Source organism: Mauremys mutica, chromosome 5, assembly GCF_020497125.1.
Source record: "Mauremys mutica isolate MM-2020 ecotype Southern chromosome 5, ASM2049712v1, whole genome shotgun sequence".
Lineage (NCBI taxonomy): Eukaryota > Metazoa > Chordata > Testudines > Geoemydidae > Mauremys > Mauremys mutica.
The window spans coordinates 128,514,750-128,542,456 of record NC_059076.1 but is presented as its reverse complement, the minus strand read 5'-3'; the positions used below and the strand labels follow the sequence as shown (position 1 = coordinate 128,542,456).

Sequence of the window (27,707 nt, the reverse complement as noted above, 5' to 3'; positions counted from 1 at the left end):
CTACACCTTTCTTTTGGGAACATTCAACTCCAGATTCAAACTTGAGGCTTGAGCTGAAGCAAACACCTCTGAGCTTTGAGGAAATTCTGAGCTGGATCCAGATTTATGACTCGGCGCTCTTTCTAGAATTGAGCAGGCTGAACAGTGAGATTGTTTTCTGGAAAATCTTATCTGTCCATAAACAGAGGAACCTACTCATAGTGAGTTCAGATCTAGCTCAGTTTATAGAGAAGTGGCATGGGAGCCCCAGGTTGTTCCATTGAAGAGTGCAGATCCCGTTGTAATGACCCTCCACTTAGTGTGAAGCTGTTGAGTCAAAAAAAAACCAAACAACCACCATCCAACCAAAAAGCCTTTCACTATATCTGAGGCTCCAAGTCTAAAATGTTTTATTTATTTTCTTTAGAATATGCTATGAGTTTTGGTTTAGACGTGCAATGATCCCAACAAACACAGACCGTGCAACACTTAATGGATCTGAAAAATCCTGGTGAAATACAGTAATTATTTACAAGGGTGTTTTTCTTTTCTACCCAGAGAGATATTTATACTATGGGCTGAGTACCTTTACCATAATTCATTTTTACTCTGTTCTCTCCTCCTCCTCCCTTCCCCCCAATTTTTTTTCCTGGGTCTTGTAGGTAACTCCACAGGTTTAGGATTTGGCTGGATAACAAGCAAAGAGTCGTCTTCAAAGGATCAAACGGATTCGGAGCAATTTGGCTGACATCAAAGGCTTGGCAGCATGTCAAGTGGTGTTGAGAATGCCAGTCAGTTAGTGTGTGTAAGCAGAGCGGGGGTTGCACATGAGCTGACATACTGTAACATGAGGCAGGAGACAAGGGTGGGTATGCCGCTCTTTGTACATCAGGCTGAGTAGGATTAAGATATAATTGGCAGAACATTGCCACTTAAACGTCTTATCCACTTTTAAGATGTTCAGCAGATGAACAATGGGCAGCAATTCTTTCATATTTGACCATGGCTTTTCTCCCCCCTGCCCTTTTACTCTCAAAGTGGTTTTTGATTGTGCAAAGGGATTTCCTGATTATTTGGTTAAAAAAAAAATTGCAAGATTCCATTTCCAAGTATATTGATATTTACAGAAAAAAATAAATGCTGCTGCTTAATTTATTTGATTATTATTCAGAAAGGAACCATTTTGTCTTCTTGATGTCTATGTTTTCGTCTTTTCTTTTACGCTCACTGCATTAAATTTTCAAAGGTCACAAAGTTACATTTTCAAGATGCAGTGCATTGGTTGTTTCCTACCATTCATTCGGGGGGCTGCGCAGAATGGGCTGCTGATTATTCAAGCTGAGGAGGACTCCGTGTTTGTATGTTTTCACTGAGGGGCAGAGGGGTTAGTCAATGTTGCCTTTAAGGGCCTTAGGCAATCCCATTTCATGCTGCTTCCAGAAGGGTTGGGTGTGAGCTGGCCACAGCCCTTGTGAAAGCCTTCTGTGTTCTCGGTGACAGGAGGGGGGCAGCTTCAGTGAGCTGCTGGAGTTACAACCCGCTGCACTGCTGCCTTGCAAGTTTTCTTTTCCCTCCTAAGTGACAGCTGCACGTACTTCTGGGGAAACGTCGCTGGGAGAACCAGAGATGGAACAGAAAAATATGTTTGTGGCGAGGGTGGGGGGATGCCCTGTGTGGCATCTCAGGCATTTTCCTTGGATGCTCTTTAAGACACAGCAGCAAATGAGAGCAACGCATGTGCAGGCATAAAACTCCTGGTGCTAAAATCACACAAAATTTTTCAACGGGGCAGTAATTGGGGGCATGCCAAGCGGGGAGAGTGAGGGTTAAATATATGTTGTTCTTCTTTAAAATCTCTGCCAGAGCTTACTGGACTGTTTAAGCATTATCCACCTTGCTAAACAGCTGCACAGACTAGATCCATTATTTCTAAGAATTTCTGGACATGCTTGTGTATGTGCGGAGTTATTTCCCCTGTACTCTGCAGTTGAGATTAGAACGAGGCTTTCCTCACTTCTAGCCTCCAGATATTTTCATGTGGGTTTCAGGATTTGTACAATCGAAACTTTAGTTTCTCCCATACTCTTACCTTAGGGTCACAGATTTCTCTTGAGCGGCATGTGGAATTTACACTCGTATCGCTGAGGTTGGTGTACAATGACTGAGGGCAACTCTCTGATTGGGTAGCCTTTAATTATGGGAACAGTCCTGAGATGAAGAGGAGAAACTGCCCACCAGCATGGAAGGGGTTAAAGAGAGCCTTTGTGCCCAGCTAGCCCCTCCCCGTTATACCTGCAGCCAATGTCAGGCCTGGAGAGGGAAGAAAAGGAGAGAACCTGGCTCAGTTTGGGGCTGACTAGCAAAGAGGCAAGAGCTCGCTGCCTACCTACCTAGCCTGCCAGCCAAGGCAGCCACCAGGAAATAATACCATCTCCTTGGCTGAGGAGACTGTGGAAGAGACTTAGGAGCAGCCACCCTAAGAAATAACTGGGTGACTGAAGCACGGAGACCTTGTGTGGTTCCAGACCCGCCAAATTTAGGGTTGCCCCGCCCAGAGGAGCCTGAGACTGTGGCAGGGCTCTACCCAAGGTCCACAAGGGAGTGCTACTAGAGACAAGCCACCTCAGTGACTTGGACTGTAGGGGCCATGCCCCACACTGAAGGGATAGCAGCAAGGAGTAACCCAGGGGCAGTGGATTTAGACTCCCGGCTGGGAGGTATATTCAGGAGTTGACTCACACAGGGCCCTGGGCTGGGACCCGGAGGAGAGGGAGGGCCTGGGCCCCTCTACCCAACTGCCTTGAAGACTGAGGCACCTTGACCAGAGAAGCAAGGGGCCGGCAGTCAAGCATTCCAGCCAGTAGGCCACCCAGCCCTCCAAGCTCCCTGTTAGAAGTCCCACTGACTTAATTTCCAGCACCTCTGAAAATAAGACCACTTAAGTAGGTGCCAAAATAGGGATCTTGGTCCGTCCCATGTTTGAAAATTCTGGCCCGAGTGACTTGTCTGGGATAAGCTGTGGTACAGTTAATGAGATGTCATCGCTTTGTCCAGAAAAAAGGGTTCTAATCCTGGTTCTGACAGCGACCTGTGATGTGACCTTGGGTAATTCTCTGAACCTCTGTTTCCCCATTTGAAAAATAGGGACAAGAATATTTACTTCTTCCTACCCTTTGTCTTGTCCATTTAGACTGGGAAGGGACTCTCCTACTGTTTATTCGTGCAGCACCTAGCGCAATGGGGGCGCAGATCTCAGCTGGGGACTCTAGGTGCTATTGTAATAGAGATAAGGATGATAGGGGAACAGGACTAGATGAACCATAAATTTAGTCCAGTTCATCCCAGTGCTCTTAGTTTGTTTTATTTTTTTTTTAAAAATAAAACAGTCTGTCAGCTCAACGTTGTTGCCTTCCTGACCAAAGCTTTACATTCAGCACTCTCCCAGGTTCGTTTGATCCCAATAAGCCTGCTTGCTCTCCTGATCTTTTATGGAAACTGCAAGGTAAAACTGTTGCCAGAATTCCACTCCTTGCACGCCGCATGACTGATCACATAAGTCTCTCCCACCTCCCGGGTTTAATTAGCTGTAATTTTGATGTATATGATTATTTGCATGGAGGGTAGAATGGATCAGCTCCTCCTAGGGAACGGTGACCAGTAAATATAAACAAAAGGGCCTTTGTCAGCTATTAATGGAAACATTGATTAATCTCCCATCATGTTAGTAGCCTACTGAAAAGCTCATAAAGCAGCACGCAAAATTGTTCATTAAACTGGCCAGACTGCAAGCACCAGGAAGTGAATGCAAAATGCACTTCAGGTGCCTTGCGGCAGCACAGTGCCTCCCAAAGGCAATGCAACCTCCTATCAAAGGCAGCTGTGTAGAAGGAGACGTTTCTGAGAGCTTCTCTTTCTCTTTCTTTGCAGATGATGCCAGCTCAGGAAAGGACAGCCTGGTGTCTGAAGGCTCCAATGGCGAATATGAAGATCATTCTGGGAAGCAGTGGGGTAAGGGACAGATTGTTTTGTTGTTGGTTTTTTTTGGCTTCCCACACGTCCGTGTTCATATCCATCGCAGTCCGCCTCGATGTCGCATTGCACTGAAGGAATGGAAAAGGCAGCCTGAGAGGAATTCAGTGATCAGATCGATTTGTATCTGTGGATGGTCAAATAGAATCTGAGTTGAATGCATCAATCTGAACTGATCCCTTCCTTTATTAAGCATCCTCCTGCCCCAGGAAATGTAGCTGGTGATCCACACTTGAGTGTTTGCTATATCCTAGCATCATGCTTTCTTGTACTTGTTTCCAGGGGCAGTGGCTTTCCTTTCCTTTCCTTTCCTTTCCAAATTCTCCATTAAAATTCTCCATTAAAAACCATATTGAAATTTATAATGGGATTTCCGAAAGCACTGAGCCTACCTCTGCTCCCATTGAAGTCAAATGGGAGCTCTGGCTTCAACAGAAGCAAAGTTAGGCCAATGCTGAGCTCTTCTGAAAATCACCAACTTGGGCTAGAGTACAAAGCCCTCAAGTGGAAATTCAGTTTATTGGAAAAAGAACTCCTTTAGCCAGTATACAGTTGAACCATCTCCCTGATGGATGGAAGGTGTACTGGCAAGAGAACTTTTTTTGCCTGTATAAACTGTGTCTACACAGTGATTTTTCCAGCATAGCTATGTTGGTTTGCGGGGGAGGAGGGTTCACCTAAGGGTTTTGTTCATCTTGTCATAGGCTTAGCAGAAGCTGCTAAGACCAGCTCCGAAACAAGGTTCTGAACTTCTCTAGGGTTTGTGAGTGTCCTGACCCAGAGTTTGGTTTAAGCCATTCTCCACACGCTTTCTGTGGAGAAACAGAACAACTTTTGGCCACTCCTGGCATGGGCAGGAATTTGAACTGATGACCCAGAAGTGTCAGGCGCCATATCTCATTTCCGCTTTTATGGCCCAGCTACAGCTCATCCCTTTTTAATATTTTTTTAGTTTGGTTGGTGATTTGTCACCGTGTTCCTAAACCTATTTCTGAGAGATTTCATCCAGTCTAAAGAGCCTTATTCAAGAATTTACCTTTGCCAAAACAGGGCAGATCTAAGCTGTTATCAACATAGGAAATTCCAAATATAATAATGTAACAAATACATGACTACCAACTTCAGGGAAGCCACCATGTTGTGAAACATGGCCAGCTGGCAACCTCATGGCAACAGTGAGGAGGGAGCTCATTCTGCTTCAAAAGGACAGTCTCCTACCCCTGAGCTAAGGATAATCTCCTCCAGCTGTTGGCAGTAGAGTGTATAAGATACCATTGTGTTGTAGTTCCGATTCTTACCAGGAGAGGGTAGTGATGCACATAAACACTGGGCAGTTAATTACATTATTATGTGGACAGTGCTAGCATCTCTTTTGCACAGAACTGCAGACAGGGTCCAGGAGCCAGTGCTTGTTCTGTCCTGGGAAGCTGATGAAGAGGGATGTAATTTTGAGAGAAGATGGCAGATTTTTATAGAGAAAGAAGGGAAGATTCAGCTATTCCACACTTCTAGAAATCTCACAGGACAGATTTTGCACATATCCCATGAAAAAAAGCAAACGCAGACCTGTCTTCAGACCTCAATCTCATAAGGGGAATGAGCCAGAAGTTGAGCTCTGTGGCAGAAGTGTCCTCTAGAGGTAATTGTGGACAATCACGATAAATTGGACATTTCTGCAACTACTGCATTAGCTCTCATCTGTTAAGGGGATGCTGCAGGCACCTCTGAGATTTATCCATCCAACTGTGAGATATTCCTCAGGGAAAGGAATCTGTTAAACTGCTTCCTACCAAGTTTTTGCTTGACATTTTGCTACTAATTATTTAATTTTAATTACACCGAATAAATCTTCGTAATAAACAGCATTAGAGCAGGAGACCTGCACACGCTGTCCCTTTGACTCAGTCAGTTTGTGTTTCCCTCACGCTTGCATGTGGCATAATTTATACTGTAGCAAAGTGCGGCTCTTGGAGTTTACAATGCAAACTCTGAAAGGCGTGTGGGAGAACAGTCATGCAAAGTATAAATAACATAGAGGCACTCTGTAATGGACCCTCCCCCAACCCTTGGGGAGGAGCTACTGAACCCGGGACTCAACTGATGATGGGGGACAACTAAGGAATAACAGGGTCGGGAGTAGGGATCATAGGTTCAAAACTAGGGATCCAGAAGGGGACACCAAGCAGAGAACCCCGGATGGCACCTGCTGCTCTTCAAAGCTGTCTAGGGAGCCAGCGGACGCTGCCCAGAGGAACTCTGTCCAGATACGTGAGACAAGGGAGGAACAGAAATAGGCCTCACAGTCACAGAGCACCTCCCTATCCAGCATCCTCCTCCTGGTGTTGTAGATGGCCACTTTGGCCAGTGCCTGGAGGAGGTTGATGAGGTGGTCTCGCGACTGTGTGGGGCCACAAACCGGGTGTGCGAATATGAACAGCTTGGGGAAAAGTGCAGCCAGAACCTCAAGAAGAGGTTCTGGAGGAGCCGGAAAAGGGGCTGCAACCTGGTGCATTCCAGATAGGCATGCGTCAAGGTCTCCCTCACACTGCAAAAGGGTCCTCTAGCAGTTCAGCAAGCAAATCTTCAGTAGATGATACAGATTTTGGAACGGCCATTTAGTAAATGCACTCTCCCGGCCTCTCACTCCCTCACGCTCACTCTGTCTCGCTCTTTCTTCTCTGTGTGTGCATCTCTCTCTCTCTCTCTCCTTTTGTCAACTGGCCTCTCTGAACTTGCCCAATTCAAGCTTTTGTCAAGAAAACCTTTCAGGACTGTGTAAATGGGATCTGGTTTCAGTGTATCACACACAGGATGGAGCAGCTTTTGAGGCCACAGTAATCACTTAACCTTCTAAAAGAAAAAAGGGAGGGGAAGCCTGAAAAAGTATTATTTTACCTGTAGATTGCCATGTCTGAGAGTGAGATTGTCAGAGGGTGAACACAGGACTCCAAACAAAAGTTCTCGAGGGATGAGATAGGAGTGAAAGCAAAATGAGCTGTTGTTGACCTGACTGTAGTGAGGAAAATGCCGACCCTGTTTTACAATATTGTCCCCGTGCAGGGACTAGGTGGGGAAACAAACCCTGTTGACATATTTTGATGCAAGCAGAGGGCAGGTATGGGCTGTTACACATGAAGTTCCAAGATTAAAGTCAGTGATGTGACTCATGGGTCAGTACAAAAAATATTAGTGAATGTGCCTATTCTGGACCCGCACTGTGAAGTGCTAATGCTAGTGTAGAAATCCCATCCAGCGAAAATCTACCCTTACATGGGCTTCAGTTCATGTGCACAGAGTAAATTATTGCCTTGTTAAAAGATAACCATTTAGACCCATTTCACTGCTGGATGTTAACCACTTCTGTGTCTCATAGACAGATACTCCACATCCATAATGCAAGCACCCTGTGGTCCTATTGGCATTTGTCTCCAGGACAGTGGCTCATGGTTTCGAGCACTCCCGGTGCGTGGTGCTGAGCGGGTTAATTATCTCTCTGGGAGTGTGATTGTTTTTACTAGATAGGAGGCCTCTGGTTTCACGAGATGATCAAGGGAATACCCAGCAATTTACACACGGAAACCTATGGAATGGGCTAGCATGTGACACTAACTGCCCCAGCTGTCGTTGGTAGTACATTCAGTGCTGGAGTTGCTCCGGTTCATTAGGTTACACATGAAAGCCCCTGCGTGGAGGGTGAAGCATTTCTGCACCAGGGTTTGAAATAACATGACATGGCGGAGATCCAAAATGACAGCCGGGGGGCTGTGAGGGGAGGGCGGCTGCTCACACAAGAAAGGGCCTTGAAGAGAAGAAGCGCCATGGGCAGCCTCCTTCCCAGAGAGCGTGGCTGGGTCTGAGGCCAGTGTGTGTGACACACACACACAGGTCTGTGAGGGGCCCGGCTTCCTTTCCTCAAGCGTGTGAGGCCTGCGCGCCAACATCCTCACGCCCGGGGAGCTGCAAGCCAGCCTATCCCGCTCCCAAGTGGTGAGGGGACGGAGCAGGAGTGGCACAGCGGCCATAAACCAGCCTCCAGCAGAGCTCGGGCTGTAATTTTTGCCACCGCTGTGAAGCCACAAAAAGCACTAGAGTGAGCAGCTCGTTCATAATGAGCCAGAATGTACGTGGAGGTGGGGAGTTTCTCCCTTCATATATCAAGAACAGTTGCAGTGCTTGTGCTCTCCTGAGCACAGGGACTGCTTGCGGCTTGTGTCCCCACGGACACCTCATGGACCACGGCCCCACCAGACCTGTGCACTAGAGCTGGCTGGATGCACAGTCAGGGAGCCTGCTGAGCTCCCTCAGGAAGTGTAGTGAGACTCTCCCTGTGCACAGGGGAGCTCAGGGAGAGCACCTCCTGCACAGCTTTCCTGGTGTTCCCACAGCTGTTCTGCTGCTGTGACACACTCCCCAACAATGCGGGCCCGTGGCTAATCAGTGCGACCTGCCCCAGTGTGTCATAGAGAAGGCCGGTCACATCCACCTATTCAATATTTGCATGGCTCTTTACAGATAGAATTAAAGATGCAGCTCCTGCCTCAAGGCCCTAACGCGCTAGGTGAGACACATCACGACAGGGTGCCAGGAGAGCGGCCAAGCAGGTGACAGGAAGGAAGGGAAGGGGGTGTTACACGAAGGAAGGTTAGAAGGTTGCACTCAAGGCCAGGCACACAGCTTGTCAGCTCCCTTTGGGGCTGGGAGGAAGAGCTATTAAATTAGATTTCATTAGGCTGGTAGGGGAGGGTGGGTGACTGGAGACATGGAGGAAGGAAGGGGGCTTGGAGGAGGGTGTTTGAGGGAGGAAAGGATCATCCAGCACAGGAGACAGCAAGTGAGAAAGTGCAAAAGGGGCTTTGCTCTGGGTCTCAGTGAGAGATTTAGGGGAGGCAAGACACAAGATGTAACGGGGCAGAGCTGTATAGAGGAATAGTGAGTCTGACAGGGAGCCACTGACTGGAATCTGAGATGGGACTGGCAGGGTCACAGTAGTGAGAGGAAGGTGAGTTTGGCTGGAGTGTTTTGGATAGATTGGAGGATTGCCAGGTGGGAGTTAGGTAGGCTGAAGAGGAGGAAGTGGAAGTAGGCTTGGCAGGAGATTGCGCTAAGAAATGCCCCGGGTGTAGTATTGCATAATGAGAGTACTTGTGGGAGATTTATACCTTCTTCTGAATCGTTCATTACAGGCCACTCTTGGATAAGGTTCTGGCCTTGAAACTGACGTATTCCACTGTAGCAATTTTTAAGAGCTTTTCAATAGATTTTTTTTAATCGTATTGGTAAATCAGGCCATCCAGTTATTTTACAGAAAGGACACAGTGCAAAGCTATTAAAGCCATGTGGACAATATTACTCCACTCCCTTTTCCTCTGAAATTTTGTTGTGGAATTTAATGAATACTTGAAATTATGTCATTGAAAGTCACTAGGAACTGAGCGCCTAATTCCCTTGGGTGCTTTTGTAAATCCTGCATTTCCTGTTGACTTTTGTGAGGTCAGGATTTGGCCCATTGTGAGCTTCCACTTCAGAACTTGTGCTTCCCTGAGGAGACAAGGTTGCACCAGAACCCACTACCCATTGCTAAGTCTCCCAGATGCTATTGGAATGGAACAGCCCTGCGCCATGTTTCTGCTCACCTCTCATTTGGATGAGTAGCTCTTCCTAACCTCAGAAATGCATGTTTTTTTTTTTTAATGACAGTGCTTTTTACTATGAATTTTTCATAAATTAATGCTGGATGAATCTCAGGAAGTTCAGTTCAGATCAACACTCAGAACTCTGCATGCTCATCTGGACAATCTGAATCTCTGGACCTTGTAAAATTGGCTTCGAGTTACAGAGAGAGCAGGTTCCTTGTACAATTTCTCTGACTCGCTGCTGGCATTTGGCCACATTTTGGGGAGTTTCTGAGCACTCTCAAGTCCCATTAAAACCAGGTTTGGAAGGTGATTATCTCCTCTCTGGATGATCAGAAATAGACCAGAAGAACAATCAACCTTATAGAACTCTGGATTCTGCTTCTGGTCACAGCTGAACCCAAGAAATGCAAAGCATAGAATTCTATAGATGTGTCCTGAAAGGTGGCCATACTGCTAAAGGACACAATGAGGCCAAATTCTGCCCTGAGATACAGGTGACTCTGGTATTATTTTGTGACATCGCTGTAATCAACTGCCATAATTATAGAGTGAAATTCTATGGGCTGTCTTATGTAGGAGTTCAAACCAGTGATTGAAATGGTCCCTTCTGACCCTAAAATCTATGAACCTATGTAGTACTTATTTTTATGAAGGAACCACACTGGACCAGTGTATGCAGTAGTGAGGCATGGGCATTTCTTGCACATTTGGAGTAGGGTGTCTCAGAAACAATGCCGGCAGTCCCTATAGACAGCAGTGTAGTGCTCTGGTTGTGTGGTCCGTCATGCACCTTGCTTAGTGTAATCACCACTTTGTGTCCTTTGCAGCCCGGCCCAGGTTCACGCAACCTGCCAAGATGCGACGGAGGGTGATTGCACGGCCTGTAGGAAGCTCAGTCCGCCTGAAGTGTGTTGCCAGTGGGAACCCTAGGCCTGACATCACCTGGCTGAAGGACAATAAGCCCCTCACACCTCAGGAGGTTGGGGAGAACAAGAAGAAGAAGTGGACATTGAATCTGAAGAACTTAAAGCCTGAGGACAGTGGGAAATACACTTGCCGAGTGTTTAACAAAGTTGGAGAAATCAATGCGACATATAAAGTTGAAGTAATCCGTAAGTGCTGCCTCTGGGCTGAGTGGGTTGTAAGGGAGGGGCTTTTACAAGCGGACTTGAATAAATAGAACATTGTACCAAGAGCTGTGTGCAGTGCCAGACACTGAATTCCCAGATTACACTAAACGGGGAGGTGTTGCAAACTTCAGCGCAGACAGAGAAACAATTCTTCAGAGTCTCTAATAGAGAGGTCAGAAACATGGGCAGGAAATAATAAAATGTGATACATCCTGATAGATGCAGGCTAGTATGTCTGGTGAGAGCAACTCCCAGAGTAGCAGGGAGGTACTCGGGGAAAATCTACTATCTAGAGAGAGAACTAATGGTGACAGTGATCACCCCGGTATGTGTGCTCACAAGGTGATATGTCTGCCAAAAAAAAGTAAGTGCAATTTCGGACTATAGACAATCACTTTGTGGACCAGAGAATCCCACTTTTAGGGTCTAAGAGCCATTGGGAATTGTTCTATTGCCTTCATCATGGGTTGGATAAGGCCTTTAATGTGTTTGAAGAAAAATAGTTTAGGGTGGCTACTACAGAGATAATGGGATGAAGTTAATCAATGGAAAAATTAGGCTGGATATCAGAGAAAAGTGATGTGATGAGTCATAGAGCAGTCTCCCAAGGAACGTGGTAAAAGTCCCATCACTAGAGTCATTAAAAATTAACTAGACAAAGCATGTAGGGCCAGTTACAGATAGACGCCTACTGGGATTTTCAAAAGTGCCTAGATGCCTAACTCTGAGGCACTGAATTCAGGTACCCATTGGAAGTTAGGCACTTTGAAAATCCCACTAGGCATCTATCTTGCATCTTTAGCGCATAAGTACTTTTATAAATCTGGTCCTTAAGGCACATGCCATAGGGGATTGTCCTGCTGTGGCAGAGGGATGAACTATATTGCTGTCCTCTGTATTTAACCCTATAGAGGATTCTGTGGCTCTAATTTCCTGTCTTCTTATATTTGAAGGTAATTATATTGGAGAAGCTACTCAAACTAAGTGAGGAAGGTCTTCGATTCTTAAGTTTATGCTATGTTTATGATAGCCTAGTATGTTGCCATGGAAATGATTGATGCTGCAAGCTCAAGAAAGAGGAGGAGAAAGGCTGTGAGAGGGAAGATCAAATATCTTTGATTAGTCAGGAACAGGGGCATGGAAGACCATAAAGCAACACATGACACATGGAAAGCATGTTGTTTGTGTGTTAGTGCATGTGTTTTAGCATGATAAAGTTTCTCCCGGTGTGAAATCTGCTCTCTGATAACTCCCTTTCTCTAGAATAGCAGGAATTAAAAGCACATGTGGGGAGTTCTGTTGTGCTCCAAATGCGCAAACCTGCTGGACATCTGGTATCGATAAAAATGCAGCTGTGTGGAGACAGTAAAAACATGTGTTTACACTAAAACCAGGAGCAGAGACAGGAAAATGAATCAAGTCCCATCCTAATGTCAGTTGTGGCATTTTCACTTCATCAAAACCAGACGGCACCAGGAAGAAACCCTTTTCTGTGTCAGAGAGTAGTCCCCGTTTATCTTGGTTTTTATCAACTTACAGACATGTGTAACCTTTGTTTTCATTAGCGTTTTCTGGCTAGGAACAAAAACAGCGACCAAAGAGGCAATAGAACCAAAGTGATAAGAGTATTAAAGCATTTTCACAGGCTCCTATTTTAATAACATGCCATGGCGCATTTCAGGTTTTATTAAATTTCCTCCCTTAAATCCCCCCCCCCCCCCCCCCGCCCAAAGCCTCCACTTTTCAGTCTCACCTGCTTATCTGAGTCTAGATCTTTCCAACTTCGATCCCTGCTGGTGTATTCCTCATGTATGATCTCTTGAGAATATGTGACATTTGTGTCGCGCTGGCCCACGTTCCCTGAGCATGTCCTTGGGGTCTCGGTGCCGACAGCCTCCTGTCCATCCTATCCTGATTCTTCGAAGTATAGAACATTGTTCCTTCCTCCCACCTCAATGCCTGCCCAGGGATACTGGGAACTGGTTCTTTACACACCCAGCCCAAGAGTGGTTTCCATTAAAAAGCCAGCATTTGCCAGCGGCTACCACCTGGTGATATCTGAGACACCACAGTGTCTCCCTGCACCTAGAAGAGGGAAATCTGTGGTACTTCAGATACTGCTTTCCAGGAACAGGTGGTAAATACTGACTTTCAGATGTGAAACTGGAATCTATTCAGCATCTTTTACAGTGCCTGACAAAATGGCGTCCCTGCCTGAGGCCGCTGAGTTCTAGTAATAATAAATAATAATAATAGGCTGGTCTGGAGAGCTAGTCTTAATGCTCTTCAGGAACCCTGGGTTTGATTCTCTATCATGGTATCTTGCTTCCCCAGCCAGCAGGGGAATCTGGGAGTGCTCCTGAGGTGAGATGGGCAGAGAAGGCTTCCCTGCTGGCGAGGGAAGCAAGACGGCTGTGGCGTTCTCCTCAGAAAACGGCACGGGAAGCCCTTCTCCATGCTTAGCACATTTGCGATTAGACTAGACCATGAGTAGGCAACCTATGGCACGCGTGCGAAAGATGGCACTCGAGCTGATTTTCAGTGGCACTCACACTGCCCGGGTCCTGGGCACCGATCTGGGGGACTCTGCGTTTTAATTTAATTTTAAATGAAGCTTCTTAAACAATTTAAAAACCTTATTTACTTTACAAACAACAATAGTTTCGTTATATATTATAGACTTCTAGAAAGAGACCTTAGAAAAACGTTAAAATGTATGACTGGCGCACGAAACCTTAAATTAGAGTGAATAAATGAAGACTCGGCGCAGCACGTCTGAAAGGTTGCTGACCCCTGGACTAGATGAAGTAAGAGCTAATGCAGGTGGAAGTGAAGTGCTTGACTTAGGAGGTCTTTCCCACCCCTAACATCTGTGGGCTTAAAACTTGGTGTGTAAGCCTCCCTGAACCAGGAAAGTGGGGGGAAGATGGAGGACTCCCCATCAGCATCAGGTTCCCACAGGCATTTTGCCAGCCCCAGTGATGAAGTACCCCTCCCAGTGCACTGCAGGAAGCATGTCCCTGAGTGGCAATTGCTGCACCCATTAACAGGATGCAGCCTGCACTCCCCACCATTAGCTGGCTAGTGCGGAAAGTGGAGTGGCCGTGTCCCATCTTCTTTGGTAAGTCTAGGGGGCTTTTGGAGAGACAGGGATTGCCCTGTGCAAGGAGAGGGAATGTTCCTTCTTGTCACACCCACACTGGGCTAGCAACATCCTGCACCTGTGACTCCCGTTGACTCACAGTAAGTCCCCGTGGCTAAAGCACACAGTATCCTACCGATCTAGCAGGGAACATGCAGGACTGCCCCATGGAAACATCCTAACATTACATATAGCTGCCACCATAGCAGGGAGCTAGCCTGGTGATGCTATGGGCCAGCATCATGATTAATGCCAGGGGCACTTTTGCCATAACAGTTTAGGTTGCCACCCTTGCTACACTATCCTGCAGGGTTCCCTGAGTTTCTTTCTAGAATAGTGGCAGGAAAGTGTCCCTGTGGTTTGCCCTTTTTCACCCTGGCTCAGGACACTTACTTGCCCTGTTCCAGATTCAGAGAATAACGCTGCATGTGCTATACCCCTGAGGGTCAAAGTGCACCATGAAGCAGAGGCCTGTGCCGGAGTGGTGCAGAACTGCACTGTGCCCCTGCAGCAGACATGCCAAACCCATGAAAAATTGGGCTTGTTTTTTGGCTTAATTGGCTTGTGAGTTGCTTGTTGGCTAGATTTTGGCTTGTAGCTTGTTGCTTCTATTTTTTTGAACAGCTCCCAGCAAGCAGGGGCAAGGGGGGGAGAGAGTCAGGGGTGCACAGCGGGCCCACCACAGTCACAGACTGCACGCCAGGGGGATCTAGTCACATAGAGTGTTGGGTTCTTAGGGACTGGCTTATTTTGGCCTTGTTTTGAAGTGGGATTAGCTTGATTATTGTGGAAGTCGAGGTGCTTATTTACCGCGTGAAAGTTGACAACTGTGCCCTGCGGGAGAGCTCTGGGAAATGCTGCTCCTAAGGAGGTGCAATCCAGGCTCAGGATGCAGTCAGGACAGTAGCTGCTGCAGCACCCCTTCCGAGCATGAAACCTGTCTTCACCTCTGGCCATTCAGCTACACTGGCCAGCCTCAGCAATGGGGGCATGGCCCGTCCTCCTCCTTGCCCCTCCTTTTTGGGATAACCGGCGCCCTGAGGGGTAGTAGCAGGGGACAGTTCTTGCACTCGAGTGAGCACAGAGACTTCAAATGGGCCAGAACCTTGAATGCACAATACAAAGTGGGGGGAAGGCTGCTTGGTGTCTTCCCGTTTTCTCGACTCCCTCCATTATTGAACACCTGCAATGTCTAGTCCTATGCATGCAACCCGGGAAATGCAGCTTTATAAACTGGGCTTGTGTTACTGTCAAGAGACAGTTTAGAGTCCTCTTTAAAGCAAGAGGAAAACTCGTTAGTTCTGGGGTTGAACTGTGTGACTCCCTGTAACTTTCATGGGGCTTGGGTGGCTGAATACCGATGCCCCTAGCTCAGTAGGTAGCTGGGATAATAGGATCAGAGTAGAGATGGAAAATACCTCTTAGATGAGATTTCTAGGGCCTGATTCCTTAGCACAGAGAGAGAGGTTTGCAGCATATGTATTTGAACAATCACAAATCGGATTGAGGAACACAATTTATTTTTCATCATGTATTGTATTTGTTTGCAGAGAGGACTCGGTCCAAACCCATTCTCACGGGAACGCACCCTGTGAACACTACTGTGGACTATGGTGGGACCACGTCATTCCAGTGCAAGGTCCGCAGCGACGTCAAGCCCGTCATCCAGTGGCTGAAAAGGGTGGAGTACGGCACAGAGAACAAGTACAACTCCACCATTGATGTCGGGGGGCAGAAGTTTGTTGTGCTCCCCACTGGGGAGGTCTGGTCCCGTCCGGACGGCTCCTACTTAAACAAACTGATGATAACACGAGCCAAAGAGGAGGATGCTGGGATGTACATCTGCCTAGGAGCAAACACGATGGGATACAGCTTCCGCAGTGCTTTCCTCACGGTGTTGCCAGGTGAGTGTGGGGTGGCTGGAACTTTCCTGGGCCAGCATTGCGGCATCATTGCAATCACTGATCCAGATCCTCTGTTGGTATAAATTGACCTCAGTGGAGCTTCACTGATCTACACAGCTTGGGATCTGGCGAGCTTTGGTGAGTGGCCAGATGATGCTGATTTTTCTACTGCTTGTGGTGTGTCTGAGTCGATCTCCACCCTGAGCCTCCTTGTGCATAAATAACGGCTCCGGCAAGGGTAAATAACCGGGTCGAAAATGCCTGATCTGCTTTTGCGCTGGAGCAGGGCGGGGAAGTCATATTGTGATGCTGTCTGTGCAACGTCCTGTAAAGTGAGCCCAGGCGCTCAAAGGAGCTGATTGCCCCTCCCCTCCCCCTTTTTAAAATTGGTTTGTTGGTAAAAGGAAACAATGAAACAAGCCAATAAACAGAGAAGAATGAAAACAGTGTGACGATCACAGCCACAGGAGAAGAATGGGTGCAAAAGAGAATATATTAGGCTTGTTAATTTCTTATTTGATGATCCCCTGGGAGCTGTTGTGCCGAGCTCAGAACTGCTTACCCCTTTGCTCCTGCCCTGTGCTCTGCTTTATGCCTGAGACCTGCAGTACAGAAGCATTCTAGGGCTTCCCGTCTAACTTCTTCATTGTCCCTTCTGCCCTCTTTAAAGTGCGGTTCTGCTCCGGACAGTGATTTTATAATCCAGCCTCTGCTGGCTTTAGTGACAAAAAGAAATCGGCCTTGCTTTTCCTCCCCTCCGCCCTGCAGAGCCACCGCAGCTCAGAGAAGAGAGGAGAGGAAAAGAAGTGGTGTAAATGTGGTCCTATTGTATACATTAAGCATTTAAAAAAAAAAAAGATGTTTTTCTGGTGGGATTTTTTTTGCACTGAAATAACTAAAACAAAAGAAGCTCTACGTGTATTATTTCAAACTAACACTAGATTTAGGCCTCAATGGAAAAAAAAAAGTCATTGACTTCTGTCATGAATAGTTAGTAAAGGGTTAAAGCATAGTACCTGGTGGGCACCTGACCTGAGGACCAATCAGGGAAGAGAATTTGAAACTCCTAGGAGGGAACTTTTTCCCTCTGTTTGGGGGGGGGGTTGTTCTTAGCCGTCTGGAGTTACAAGAGTCCAGATGTTTTAATCAAGTCTACCAGCTTCCACCTTTCTGAACTAATTTCTTCTAGTCAAGATAGTGAGTATTAGAAAGATACTTTGTGTCCTCACCTAATAATCCTATGCTTGCAATTCTGTGTGTTTGTTATTGATTATTCTTAATTCTACCTGTATCGTTGTACTGAGAAAGAGAGAGGATTCTCTCCAGAACTTAGCAAGGTTATACCCTATGAGTGGCCAGCTTGGACTCATAGAGATTCTGTATTTTCTTGTTTTTCTTTTAATAAATTCTTTCTATAAAGATTTGATTAAATCCCTTCTACTGTGGATAGGGGGAGGGGCTAAGACACTCTCTCGGTGGTGAGACGGCTTATCTCCGGGCAGAGAAGGGAGGGGGAAGAGAGAGTTCCTCCGGGGTTTGATTCAAGCAGTTGAATCAGGTATCTCTTTCCAGTGGCTAGGAGAGAGGGAGGGGGGGAGGTGTCCCTCCTGTGAGTGGATCTGTATTTCCCCAGGGAACGTCTTTGAAGGGAGACAGGGGGAAAACAGGGGTGTCCCGGCCCACGTAATTGACCGAGGTGGTGGCAGCGACAAGGAGACCTACCCTAGGATTTTAGGGTGGGGGAATACATGCTGGTCCTCACTTTGAAACCCCCCAGTTTCAAGTGAGGGTGCAGACCAGGACAACTTCGTTAAAGAAGTTTGGCTTGGAAAGAAAGTTACACACATCTGAAAATATTGTACAGGAGAGTACAAGATTCTGACTGCGAATTCACAAATGATCTCGTATGTGTCATCTCAGATTTTAATATGGCACCTCTCTTCACATTATCTGAGCTCTGGTACTTTAGGGCCAAATGTTTAAAGTTATGTAGGTAGCTACAGCTGCAGATAACCGCTTAGCAGAATTTTCAAAAGCCCCTCGGCACCCGGGTCCCTGTGGGAGTTAGGCACCTAGGTGCTTTTTGAAAACCCCACTAAGGACCTATCTGCCTCTTTAGGTGCCTAGATACCTTTACAAATCTGGCTCTGAAAGCCCTGATTCTGCAAAGCAACTCAGCTTTCAGCATGTGCTTACGTCAATCCCTATCCAGCACAGCACTTACACATGTGTAAATCCTATTGAAGACAATGGGATTAAGCACAGGTTTACGGTTCAGCACATCCTTACGTGCTTTTCTAACTAGGAATGGACACTGGCAGGTGCCTAAATTAGGTAATTCAAAGTTGTGTTTCCCACAGCACCACTAATTGAGTCCTGGATGCATATTATACAAAGTCTACTATTATTTAAAGTGGGCCGGAATCTAAACCCTGAAATTTGGGAGTGTGGCTCTGATTCTGATCAGTGCCATTTTGGCCTGTCTCACTAGGGCTTAAATGGAACAACATGTTCATGGATGCAGGATGCTAGAGGTTTGTAAGAGGGATACTCAACTGCATTTCTTGACTATCTGCAATTAAATTCTCAGTGGCGACAGTGCTGTAAAATTGAATATAAAGTGCTGCGCTCAGTGGGCTGCTCTGGTGAGAACAGAAATGTAAGCCTCTGTCCCTAAGGGCTTAATCCTGCTCAGGGGGCACTGGACAGGTGCAGTGAATCAGAGCCTGAGCCATCAGTTGTGGGTCAGTGCCTTAGCGAATAGTAACCGCAGACATGGCGGAGGGCTGACACGGGATTCTTCTTACTTACCCGAAGCTGAGACTCCCAACCCTGGCTTATCCTGAACAAGTGCACACATTCAGTTCTGCAGTGCCTGGGAATCCCACACGAAGTCCTAGTCCTCCCTTGTCTCAGCAGAGCACCAAGAGGTGCTGCAGGAGGGATGCTAGTTAACCTGCCTCTTCCTGTCCCAAACCTGCCCACATAAGAGACCACTCTGCAAGGTACCACGCCTGCCTGGTCCCTCGCCTGAGCATTGCTGAGTGTGTATTAGCTACAGGAAGATGGATTGCTACTAGAGAGGGATATTTAAGACTTAATGAACGGAGACGTGTCTGGCAGAGGCAAATATGGGACAGGCCTCTGCTCTCCGTAACCAGATCATGCAAGTCCAATTGCTGGTCTGCTGACATGGCCTGCGTTTCATCCTCCGGTCTGGGCAGGGAAGCCAGCTCCATCTCTGAGCGCTGGGGCTGAGAGACCATCTGTTGGACTGGCTTTGAAGAGGACACTAGAACTGGGGAACTAAAGCATAATGAATTATTGGGGGGAAAAACTTTTAGCTCCCCCCATCTTAAACAAAAGAAATTGATTTGTTTGTCCTTTCAGTGCTTTTCAGAGGAGAAACAGCAGCAAAACATTATGATGTTGGCGGTGTGTCCCCCTTGTATTTGGCATGGCTGGGGTTGTCAGACAGACTATACAAAAGCCAGCCTGAGCTTGACATCTGTTTTGAATCCTCCTCTCCTGGTTTTAATTAACTCTTTCGATTTCTCCCTTTCCCTCTTGTAACACACTTTCTCTCTTTCTCTCATGCAAACCTGATGTCCAGATCCCAAGCCACCGAGCGCCCCTGTGGCCCCGTCCTCCGCTAGCAGCCTGCCGTGGCCGGTGATCATCGGGATCCCCGCTGGAGCGGTTTTCATCTTCGGGACGATCCTCCTGTGGCTCTGCCAGGCCAAAAAGAAGCCCTGCTCTCCCCCAGCTGCAGCGCCCGTGCACAGACCGCAGGCCAGAGACAGGATCTGTGTGTCCCAGGGTCCTGACAAAGACTGCATCTCCTCCATAAACTATGAGGAATATGTAGCCCACCAGCAGCATTTGCTATCCCAAGGGCCTGCGTTGGCCCCAGCCGTGGCATCGAAAATATACCCAAAGATTTACACAGACATCCACACTCACACGCACTCACATGTGGAAGGCAAAGTTCACCAGCATCAGCACATTCATTATCAGTGTTAAAGGGCAGCCAGAGACCGTAGCTTATTGGTGCTTTCTTCTCACGGTACCTCAGAACAGACTGCTTCGAGTCAGCTAACACTGCCAGCAAAAGGCAAAGTGAACAGAGGAGGGAGAGAGAGAGAGAAAGAGATATTTTTTTTGTTTTGTTATTACTATCATTAGGATGTAGATGAGGAATAATGAAGGAATTCCCAATCTCAGCACAAAGGCGGCCATGTAAAACAATGGAAACTTCTTGTAGGTCTAAATCAAGATGGCAACAGATAAGGCAGGAACACCACCGACCCCCTGTTGCATTGCCAAGCAGAGGAAGAAGAGGAGAACATGATGATATTGCAGTTCCTGCCTCTAGCACGTGCCACCTGTTCTGGTGCAAGGCCCATCAGATGTCTTACCCTTGAGAATGTACAGAAGAGCCCTTTATCTCAGAGTGGCTGAAGCTTGGAAGTAGCTGAGATGTAGTGCCAAAGCACCAGGAGACTGTAATCAACTGAAACATTCAATTGCCCAATGTCAAACGAAAAAATAAGCAGAAGAGTTTCTGGAAAATGCATTTCTATTTTCAATGTGAAACTCCACATGCATCTCGCCAGCAGTAATTTTGCCTGACCGTCGGTGATAACTTAGCTGGCTGGTTCCATTTCTGCAAATCAAGGGTATTGTGTTTTCCCCAAGGGGGCACTGCTTGAAATCTTTAAAAATGTTCAACTCCCCCCAATGCTATGACTCAGTGCTACTGCCAGGAAGAAGGAAGGAAGGAAGGACATTGTACAATGCAACTTTATATTTATATTTAAGAAATAATAATTAATAATAACTGAATTGCTGAAGGTCAAGAAAAGAAAACGTGCTGCCCTTTTTTGATGCCGCTAGTTGTGATTTTCAATCAGATCTTCATGGCTTATAGTGACAAGCTACTGGATTAACTGTGTCAATGAAAAATAAATGAACAAGTAAAAGTAAAAATAAAAAGAGAGAGAAAGAGAGAAAATTACTGTTTATGGAAGAATGAATTTGCTAAATATGCACCTAGGGTTGTGTGTGGTTTTTCTTTCCAGATAATGTTTTGCAATTGATTCAAACAATCTCATTTCAGTTTCATTTAAAACAACAAAAAAGAAAGAAAGAAAGACCGTATTAATACCTATATGGACTAGAAATGAATTCAATCACAAATATAAAACCTTTGTAATTCTATATAGAGTTTAAACAGAAGTCATGTATATTTAATTTATTTTGTTAAACAAGAAAAAAAATATGATATTTTCCTCAAAACAGGCATTTCTATACATATTTTTGATCAAAGGAAATAAAGATGAATTGTGGGGGTTTTCCAGGTTCTCAGAGGTGCCATGCTCCAAATATAAGCAATGTAACCTATAACAGTACTTTATTTAACCAAATTGAAAGTCATATGTTTGTATGCATTTTTACAATAGCCATGTGTAATTGTTCTAGCAGCATCTCTGGCATTACAGGTGCCATCATTTCCAATAGAAACTGCTATTTTGTGATGTTTATAACCTGTTCGGAAAGTTTTGCTGTGGATTGATCACTGCCTCTGCACCCCATGTTATCCTGGCCTCATTAACAAAGAGCTCAGACCACAAGAAAACTTGTTTCACTGTTTATTTAAAAAATTGGTTTGATTTTTTTTTTTTTTTTGGTTAACATTATAAGAAGTGAACTGGAGACCTGTGATATAATCAATAATCCCTTTTAAAAGTGAAATGTTCCTAGGCATGAGCCCATCGAGTGGACTTCTGCCTCTGAGTGTTTTGGGGAGAAAAAAATTACAAGTCTGGACAAATTATTTGATCCCTAAAAGCAGCATCTGAGCATAAAACATTCAGTAGAGATGAAATTCACCACAGCAAGAGGAGCCTGCACAAGTCCCTCTGTAAGGACTTATGGCTCAATCCTGCCAGGGGTCAAGCACTCTGGCCGTGATCCACCAAAGCACGTAACTTTGCAACCATAGGGCCTGGTGCACTGTGGTTATTTTCCATGGGCTTCAGTATCAACCAGATCAGACCCATCGAGGTTAATGGGAATACTCAGCTACTTAAAAATCAGCACCGTTTTAAATGCTTTGCTGCTCAGGGCCAGAGAGCTCAGCGCCTGACTGGCTGGAGCCTGGAAGTGGTGTGTAGGGCCTTCTGCACTGGTGTGAATTTCACCCACAGGCTCTGGAATAACACAGCGAGGGGTGTACTCTACATTTGTTCCCTGTGTTGCATTCCTAGTGGTTGTAATGGGAGTGGAACAAGTACAGCTTATTATACCCCTTATTGTGTACATACTGTAGATGGCTATCAAGTCAAACCTGCACTCCGTTAGAGGGGAACCCAGGCCGGCTTTGATTCCATAAGGCCATAAAGTGAGTCACTAAATTCAGATCTTGGATGCTGGTGCATGGGTCCCTTCGGTTTCAGTGAGCATCGTGAATGAGCATCCATGTGCATAACTGGGGTGTTGTAAGTACTGATCTAACCCAAGATTTGCTAATGGCTGCAGTTTACTGGGTGAGCCATCCACACATAGAAAAGTCTATGCACAGTTTCTATGTACATCAACGATGTTATAAAAAGTCAGGAAACTGGTACACCTTTACCTCGATATAATGCTGTTCTCGGGAGCCAAAAAATCTTACCGCGTTATAGATGAAACCGCATTATATCAAACTTGCTTTAATCCGCCGGAGCGCACAGCCCTACCCCCCGGAGCGCTGCTTTACCGCGTTATATCCGAATTCGTGTTATATCAGGTGGCGTTATAACGGGGTAGAGGTGTATTTCCATGAGAGGCTGTAAGGGCTGTGGCAGAAATGTCACCATCTATTGTGTCTACCTCTCATACAAGTCTATGAGAAGTTTGGTATTTTTGTTACCATAATCTGCACAAAACTAATGCACATTAAAGCAATGTTAAGGGCATGACACAAATCCAAATTCAGAGACAAGGGGGATAGTTCTTCCAATGCTTTCTGGGCTGGGGTGCTGTAGGCAGGGACCACAGGGTGTCGCATGCCAGACACGCTGCAATAGCTTTACTGCTATTGCTTAAAAAGTGTGGTGGACTCACCACTCCTGTGTGGCCTCACTTTGAGTGAACCACGAGAGACTGCCACATGACGTTGCCAAGATGGCAGCAGTATCTCTGACAGGTACTGATAGATTACTTTTAACTCAAAAATGACTGTATTTAGTATACATCATTGTGTTCCACCCCAAATCGTGTTCTTATTCTCCATTGACCCTCTCTACCCTCTTTCATCCTGGAGCTTCGTAATCTTCTTTAATGGAATGAAAAACCTTTAAAATGTTGCCAGCTGGTCCAAACGGAGGGATTACCTTTTCCATCTTGGAAGTAGGCCTTCACCAAGTGCCCTTCAAAGCTCCGGTCTTTAAATTGCTAGTCATGTGTGTAGTTGTGAGGAGGGTGGTAATAGGAAAAAAATTAAGGTGGTCGCAGGTAGTTCACCACCACCGTCAAGATATTGGTTGTGCAGAAGCCATGAACAATTGTGGTTCCTGGCCAAGATTCTGAGAAATCACTAGAGATTTTGCGTGCCCAACTTGAGACATCTTAAGGGTCCTGTTTTTCACAAAGTGCTGAGCTCCTACCCTCTGAACATCAGCCTCCTTTAAAGGCCCTCGAGTTGGATAATCAAAAATTGAGGCACCACGCACCACTGGTCACTTTTGAAAATGTTGGCCAAAGTTGTGCTTATCTGGGGATAAGGTCTATGTGAGTCTGGTGCCGCTAGCAGTGTAAGCTCTCTCAGATGGGGTGGGAAGGACATCGCTATGGCCTTAGGCCATCCCCACTTCAGCTTGGGAAGTGAATACATGTCACCACCAACCCCCATATCCCTCCCTTCCAAAGGGGTAGGTGAAATTCATCCCCATGCAGAAGGCCAGCACAAAACCTCGTAAGCCCAGCATAAACCGTGAAAATAGGGCTTGAATGGGACTTAAGCATTGCCTAGGCTTGGGTTGGCTCTGTACACATGGGTGAACTTCACCCTTTAGACAGTCTTTTGCCTCCATGAGGCAATGGGCCTCCTTGAGCTCTTGATGGGGCCTACTCTGTTCCACCCTAACATGGGCCATTCATCTGCAGGGCTGAATTGTGCCTTACAGGAAGCACAAAGCATTCCTATGTCTAAATAAGTTCAGTGAGAGTCTGCTCTTAGTCACCCAGATGTGAATCCATTTTTTCCCCAGTGAGACAGAATGCGGCCTGACCTCTTTTAAATAAATAGAGAATATTTTAAAAGAAATTGCTAAAAGCTGCCTACCTTGACCCTACTTTGAATTCAGGAGTTTGAGATATATATATATACAAACACATCAGATAATGGCATAGAAAGTGGGCCTCACTTTTAAAGGCACAAAACTTGAGAATCAAAGAGAAAAGCCAGGCTTAATATTGAACATCCTTGTTATTCTGTTTGTGTGGCACACTGAACATGGCCTTAAATGTCATTTTTTTGTGTGGTGTCTTTAAACTTTGTATTGACAATCTTTGTACAGTCAGCCCTTTTAAGGTGAAAGCTTTATCAGACATTTACAAATAAAAAGTGTGATGTCATTTTCAAGCAGTGGGAAAATAAGCTAATTAAAGATATTGGAAGGAGAAGCAATGGCCTGTGTGTGTGTTTAATGAAAGAGATGAAGAAGTAAAAGCATGAATTTGTAACTAACATGTGGGTGTTAGCATAAAATGGAGTTTTATAAACTTAATATGCATATAGAAATATACCATTTATTTATATGCATTTGTATGTACATATGCGCTCATATACAGGGACTATATGATCGTGTGATGTGGTATAAAAGTTTTATCACAAAACAAGTGCTAATAAAATCTTTACACCACACCACAGTATGCTGTATTCTGTATACGCAACATATTTAACACATATATTGTATTACAAATGTGTCAGAGTTTTTAAAACATGTATAGGAACTTTTTTTTTACCCCTTTCACCTGTAAAGCCAGGTACCATGAGTCCAACTGTTGAGGGTTACACAAGAACTGCTTCAACGTCTGAAAAGGGGGCTAATTAGCTTTCACGTACAGAAAAATAACAGGTGAAATCCTGGGCCGGTTGAAGTCAATGGCAAATCAACCACTGACTTCAGCATCAGGGGGGTAAATCCTGGCTCAGCTGAAGTCTGATACCTCCAGTCCTGCAAGAGCGAAGAGTAAATGCTGGGTCCCACTGAGAAGCTGGCTCATGCAATATCAAACTTTAAAATTGTGACATTTTTAGGTATAGAAAAGTTGTCACTGGCCCAGGACTGAACCTTGGTTAGGCCCAGACCGTGGCCCAGGTAATTGTGTGGAGAAATTGCACGCTTGGGAAGAGAGAAAGGAAAGTGTCTCTGACAGGTTTATTATTTTGGTGGTTTGATGTTCATAGGTTTGGAATATTAGAAAAAAGCACTGAGGGAGTTGAATTAATGGGCAGAAGGCGGGTGAGGTGGTCAAAGGTGAATGATAAACCTATGACTTTGTAACTTATAACACGGATGCCACCTCCATATAGGTGTGGGGTCTGGAGGAGCATTTCCGCTTCTAAATACTTTTGAAGTCAATGAAAGTCCCGTACCTTGGGCCTGTTCCAGCTCCCGTGGATGCCATTAACTGCACTGGGAGCTGAATCAGACTTGTGGAGTGATTGAAATGAGTGGGCCCTTAACTTTAAACTCCTTTGTGCCAACTTCTGGCTGGCCCATCAGCGGAGAAGGGCATAACAACCCGTGGCCAGAGAGCGAAGCCAGGCAAATTCAAATTAGAAATAAGGCATGCATATTAACAATGAGGGTGATAAACCTCTCAAACAAACTACCAAGCAAAGTGGTGGGTTCTTCATCTCTTGATGTCTTCAGATCAAGACTGGATGTCTTTCTGGGAGATACGCTTTAGTCAAACACAAATTGCTGTTCAGCTGGGACCGCAGCGTCTAGCCAGCAGGTGATGAAGGGAAACGGTGTAAAGAAAGACCAGGTGCTAGAATACAACAGGAAACACCAGTATTGGTGTCACAGACACTGGCAGAATGGGGATGGGAACACGGGACGAGTATTTACAGCAAGAAGATGGAGACGAGAGAGGTTTTGGTTACCTTCCTCCTTGGAGCATCAGAGCACTTTGAGATGAGCAGCTATTAGAACACCTAGTCACCCATACAACCCCATTGGCCTCAGCTGTATACGTTTAAGTGAAGGTGGAATGGGTGACTTCAGCACTTTCAAGGGTATTATTAAAGTACTGTAATAGTATTATTCCAGGGGAAATCATTTAAACTGGTGTTGTCTATCTGTGTGTAATACACATGCATTCTGACTGTAGCTACCCTGTGCGTAGCTACACACATACATTATGACCAACAAATTCAAGCTCAGCACCTGAATCCATATTTCGGGACTTAGATCTAGATTCTCATGGTTATTTAGGAGCCTAACTCTCATTATTTTAAATGGGAGATAGGCATCTAAATACCTCAGGAGCTGGGCCTGAAGCCCGAGTTCCATAAAGCACTTAAATGCATGCTTAAAGTTAACCATGAGTAGTCCCACTGACTTCGGTGGGACAACTCACGTGCTTAAAATTAAGTGCATGTTTAAGTGCCTTGCTGAATAAGGGCCTTAAATAAAACAAGCCTGCTTTTCAGAGGGGCCCAACATCCACATTTCCTATTGATTTAAATAGCTGTTGAAGGCCCTTGTTGTTTAGGCACTTAAATAAGGCTTGTGGCACTGAAATTTGAAAATGTTGGCTTGCGTGTGTATTATGTATTTTGGCCCAGCTGAAGTCAGTGTAGTTGCACCAATTTACATCAGCTGTGATGATGTATATTATACGGATAGAAAGCTGCATACGCAGAGTATGTGCATTGGAATATTTCTGTGTATATTACTACTTGGCTGTTATATAGCATTTTTTAATCTGTAGATCTCAAAGCGCTTTACAAAATAGGTCAGCATCATTATCCTCTTTTTTTAGAGATGGGTAAACTGAGGCACAGAGAGGGGAAGTAACCAGCCTAAGGTCACCCAGCAGACCAATGCCAAAACCGGGAATAGAACCCAATTATCTGTTGTACTGATCAGGATACATAATTTATACTATAGCTCATGTTGTTTGTAATACAGAATTATTATGTGATGGCAGAAAATACAATTATGCTAGCAACCAAAAGGTAATAGATATTTTGGATTGTTTCATTAACATGGTTTTGCCAGGAAGGATTAGTCCACCGATTTCTTGGACTGAGAATTTTGTTTGTTTGTTTTTCCTAAAAACTTCTTTAAAGAAAGAGAAAAAAGTACATGTGGTATTGAGAATGGAGAATAATGCCTAATAAAACTTTCACTTTAACTGCAAATATTGCATTGGTTGTTTTATAGAACTGTCAATTGCAATTTTTGTTTATGTAACCAGGTCTACGTGGAGGAAGAAATGACCATACTAAGCCTTTATGGAAACTATATGTGTGGTTGTATGACCTTTATTTGTGGTTCTTTTAGGTTTTGCATCACTGCCATTCTCAGCTTTAATTAGAATTAAACAAATCTTTTTCATGTCCTGAAATATACATGGGCATTAACAAAGCTACACATCCATATTTTTTTCCATTTTAACTAAACAAATCCAAATTGAAGGGCATTTGATCACTGCTTATTTCTGAGCCACTTTATGCCTTAGAAAAAGGGGTTATAAATAACACTTTAGAAAAAGGCTTCAAAATATCTGTTTTCCTTGATCTGGGTAATTAAAAAATTGAACTGCTGTTCCTGAGATTACACACAGCAAAATTGCACAGAAGTCACTTGCTGATGGAATTACGTGA

General features: G+C 45.3%; 1 protein-coding gene across 4 annotated transcripts in view; it reads left to right on the top strand.

The window, feature by feature from the left end:
* The window catches only part of FGFRL1 (fibroblast growth factor receptor like 1), a 256,016-nt gene extending 231,529 nt beyond the window's left edge, over window positions 1-24,487 (top strand). For all 4 annotated transcript variants that reach the window (XM_045018482.1, XM_045018481.1, XM_045018483.1 and 1 more), the window contains 4 exons: window positions 3,907-3,987; window positions 10,472-10,756; window positions 15,467-15,820; window positions 19,434-24,487. In XM_045018482.1, the coding sequence (XP_044874417.1) occupies window positions 3,907-3,987; window positions 10,472-10,756; window positions 15,467-15,820; window positions 19,434-19,843 (1,130 nt within the window). In that variant the 3' untranslated portion in view covers window positions 19,844-24,487. The remainder of the gene's footprint in view (window positions 1-3,906; window positions 3,988-10,471; window positions 10,757-15,466; window positions 15,821-19,433) is intronic.
* Window positions 24,488-27,707: the final 3,220 nt, after the last annotated feature.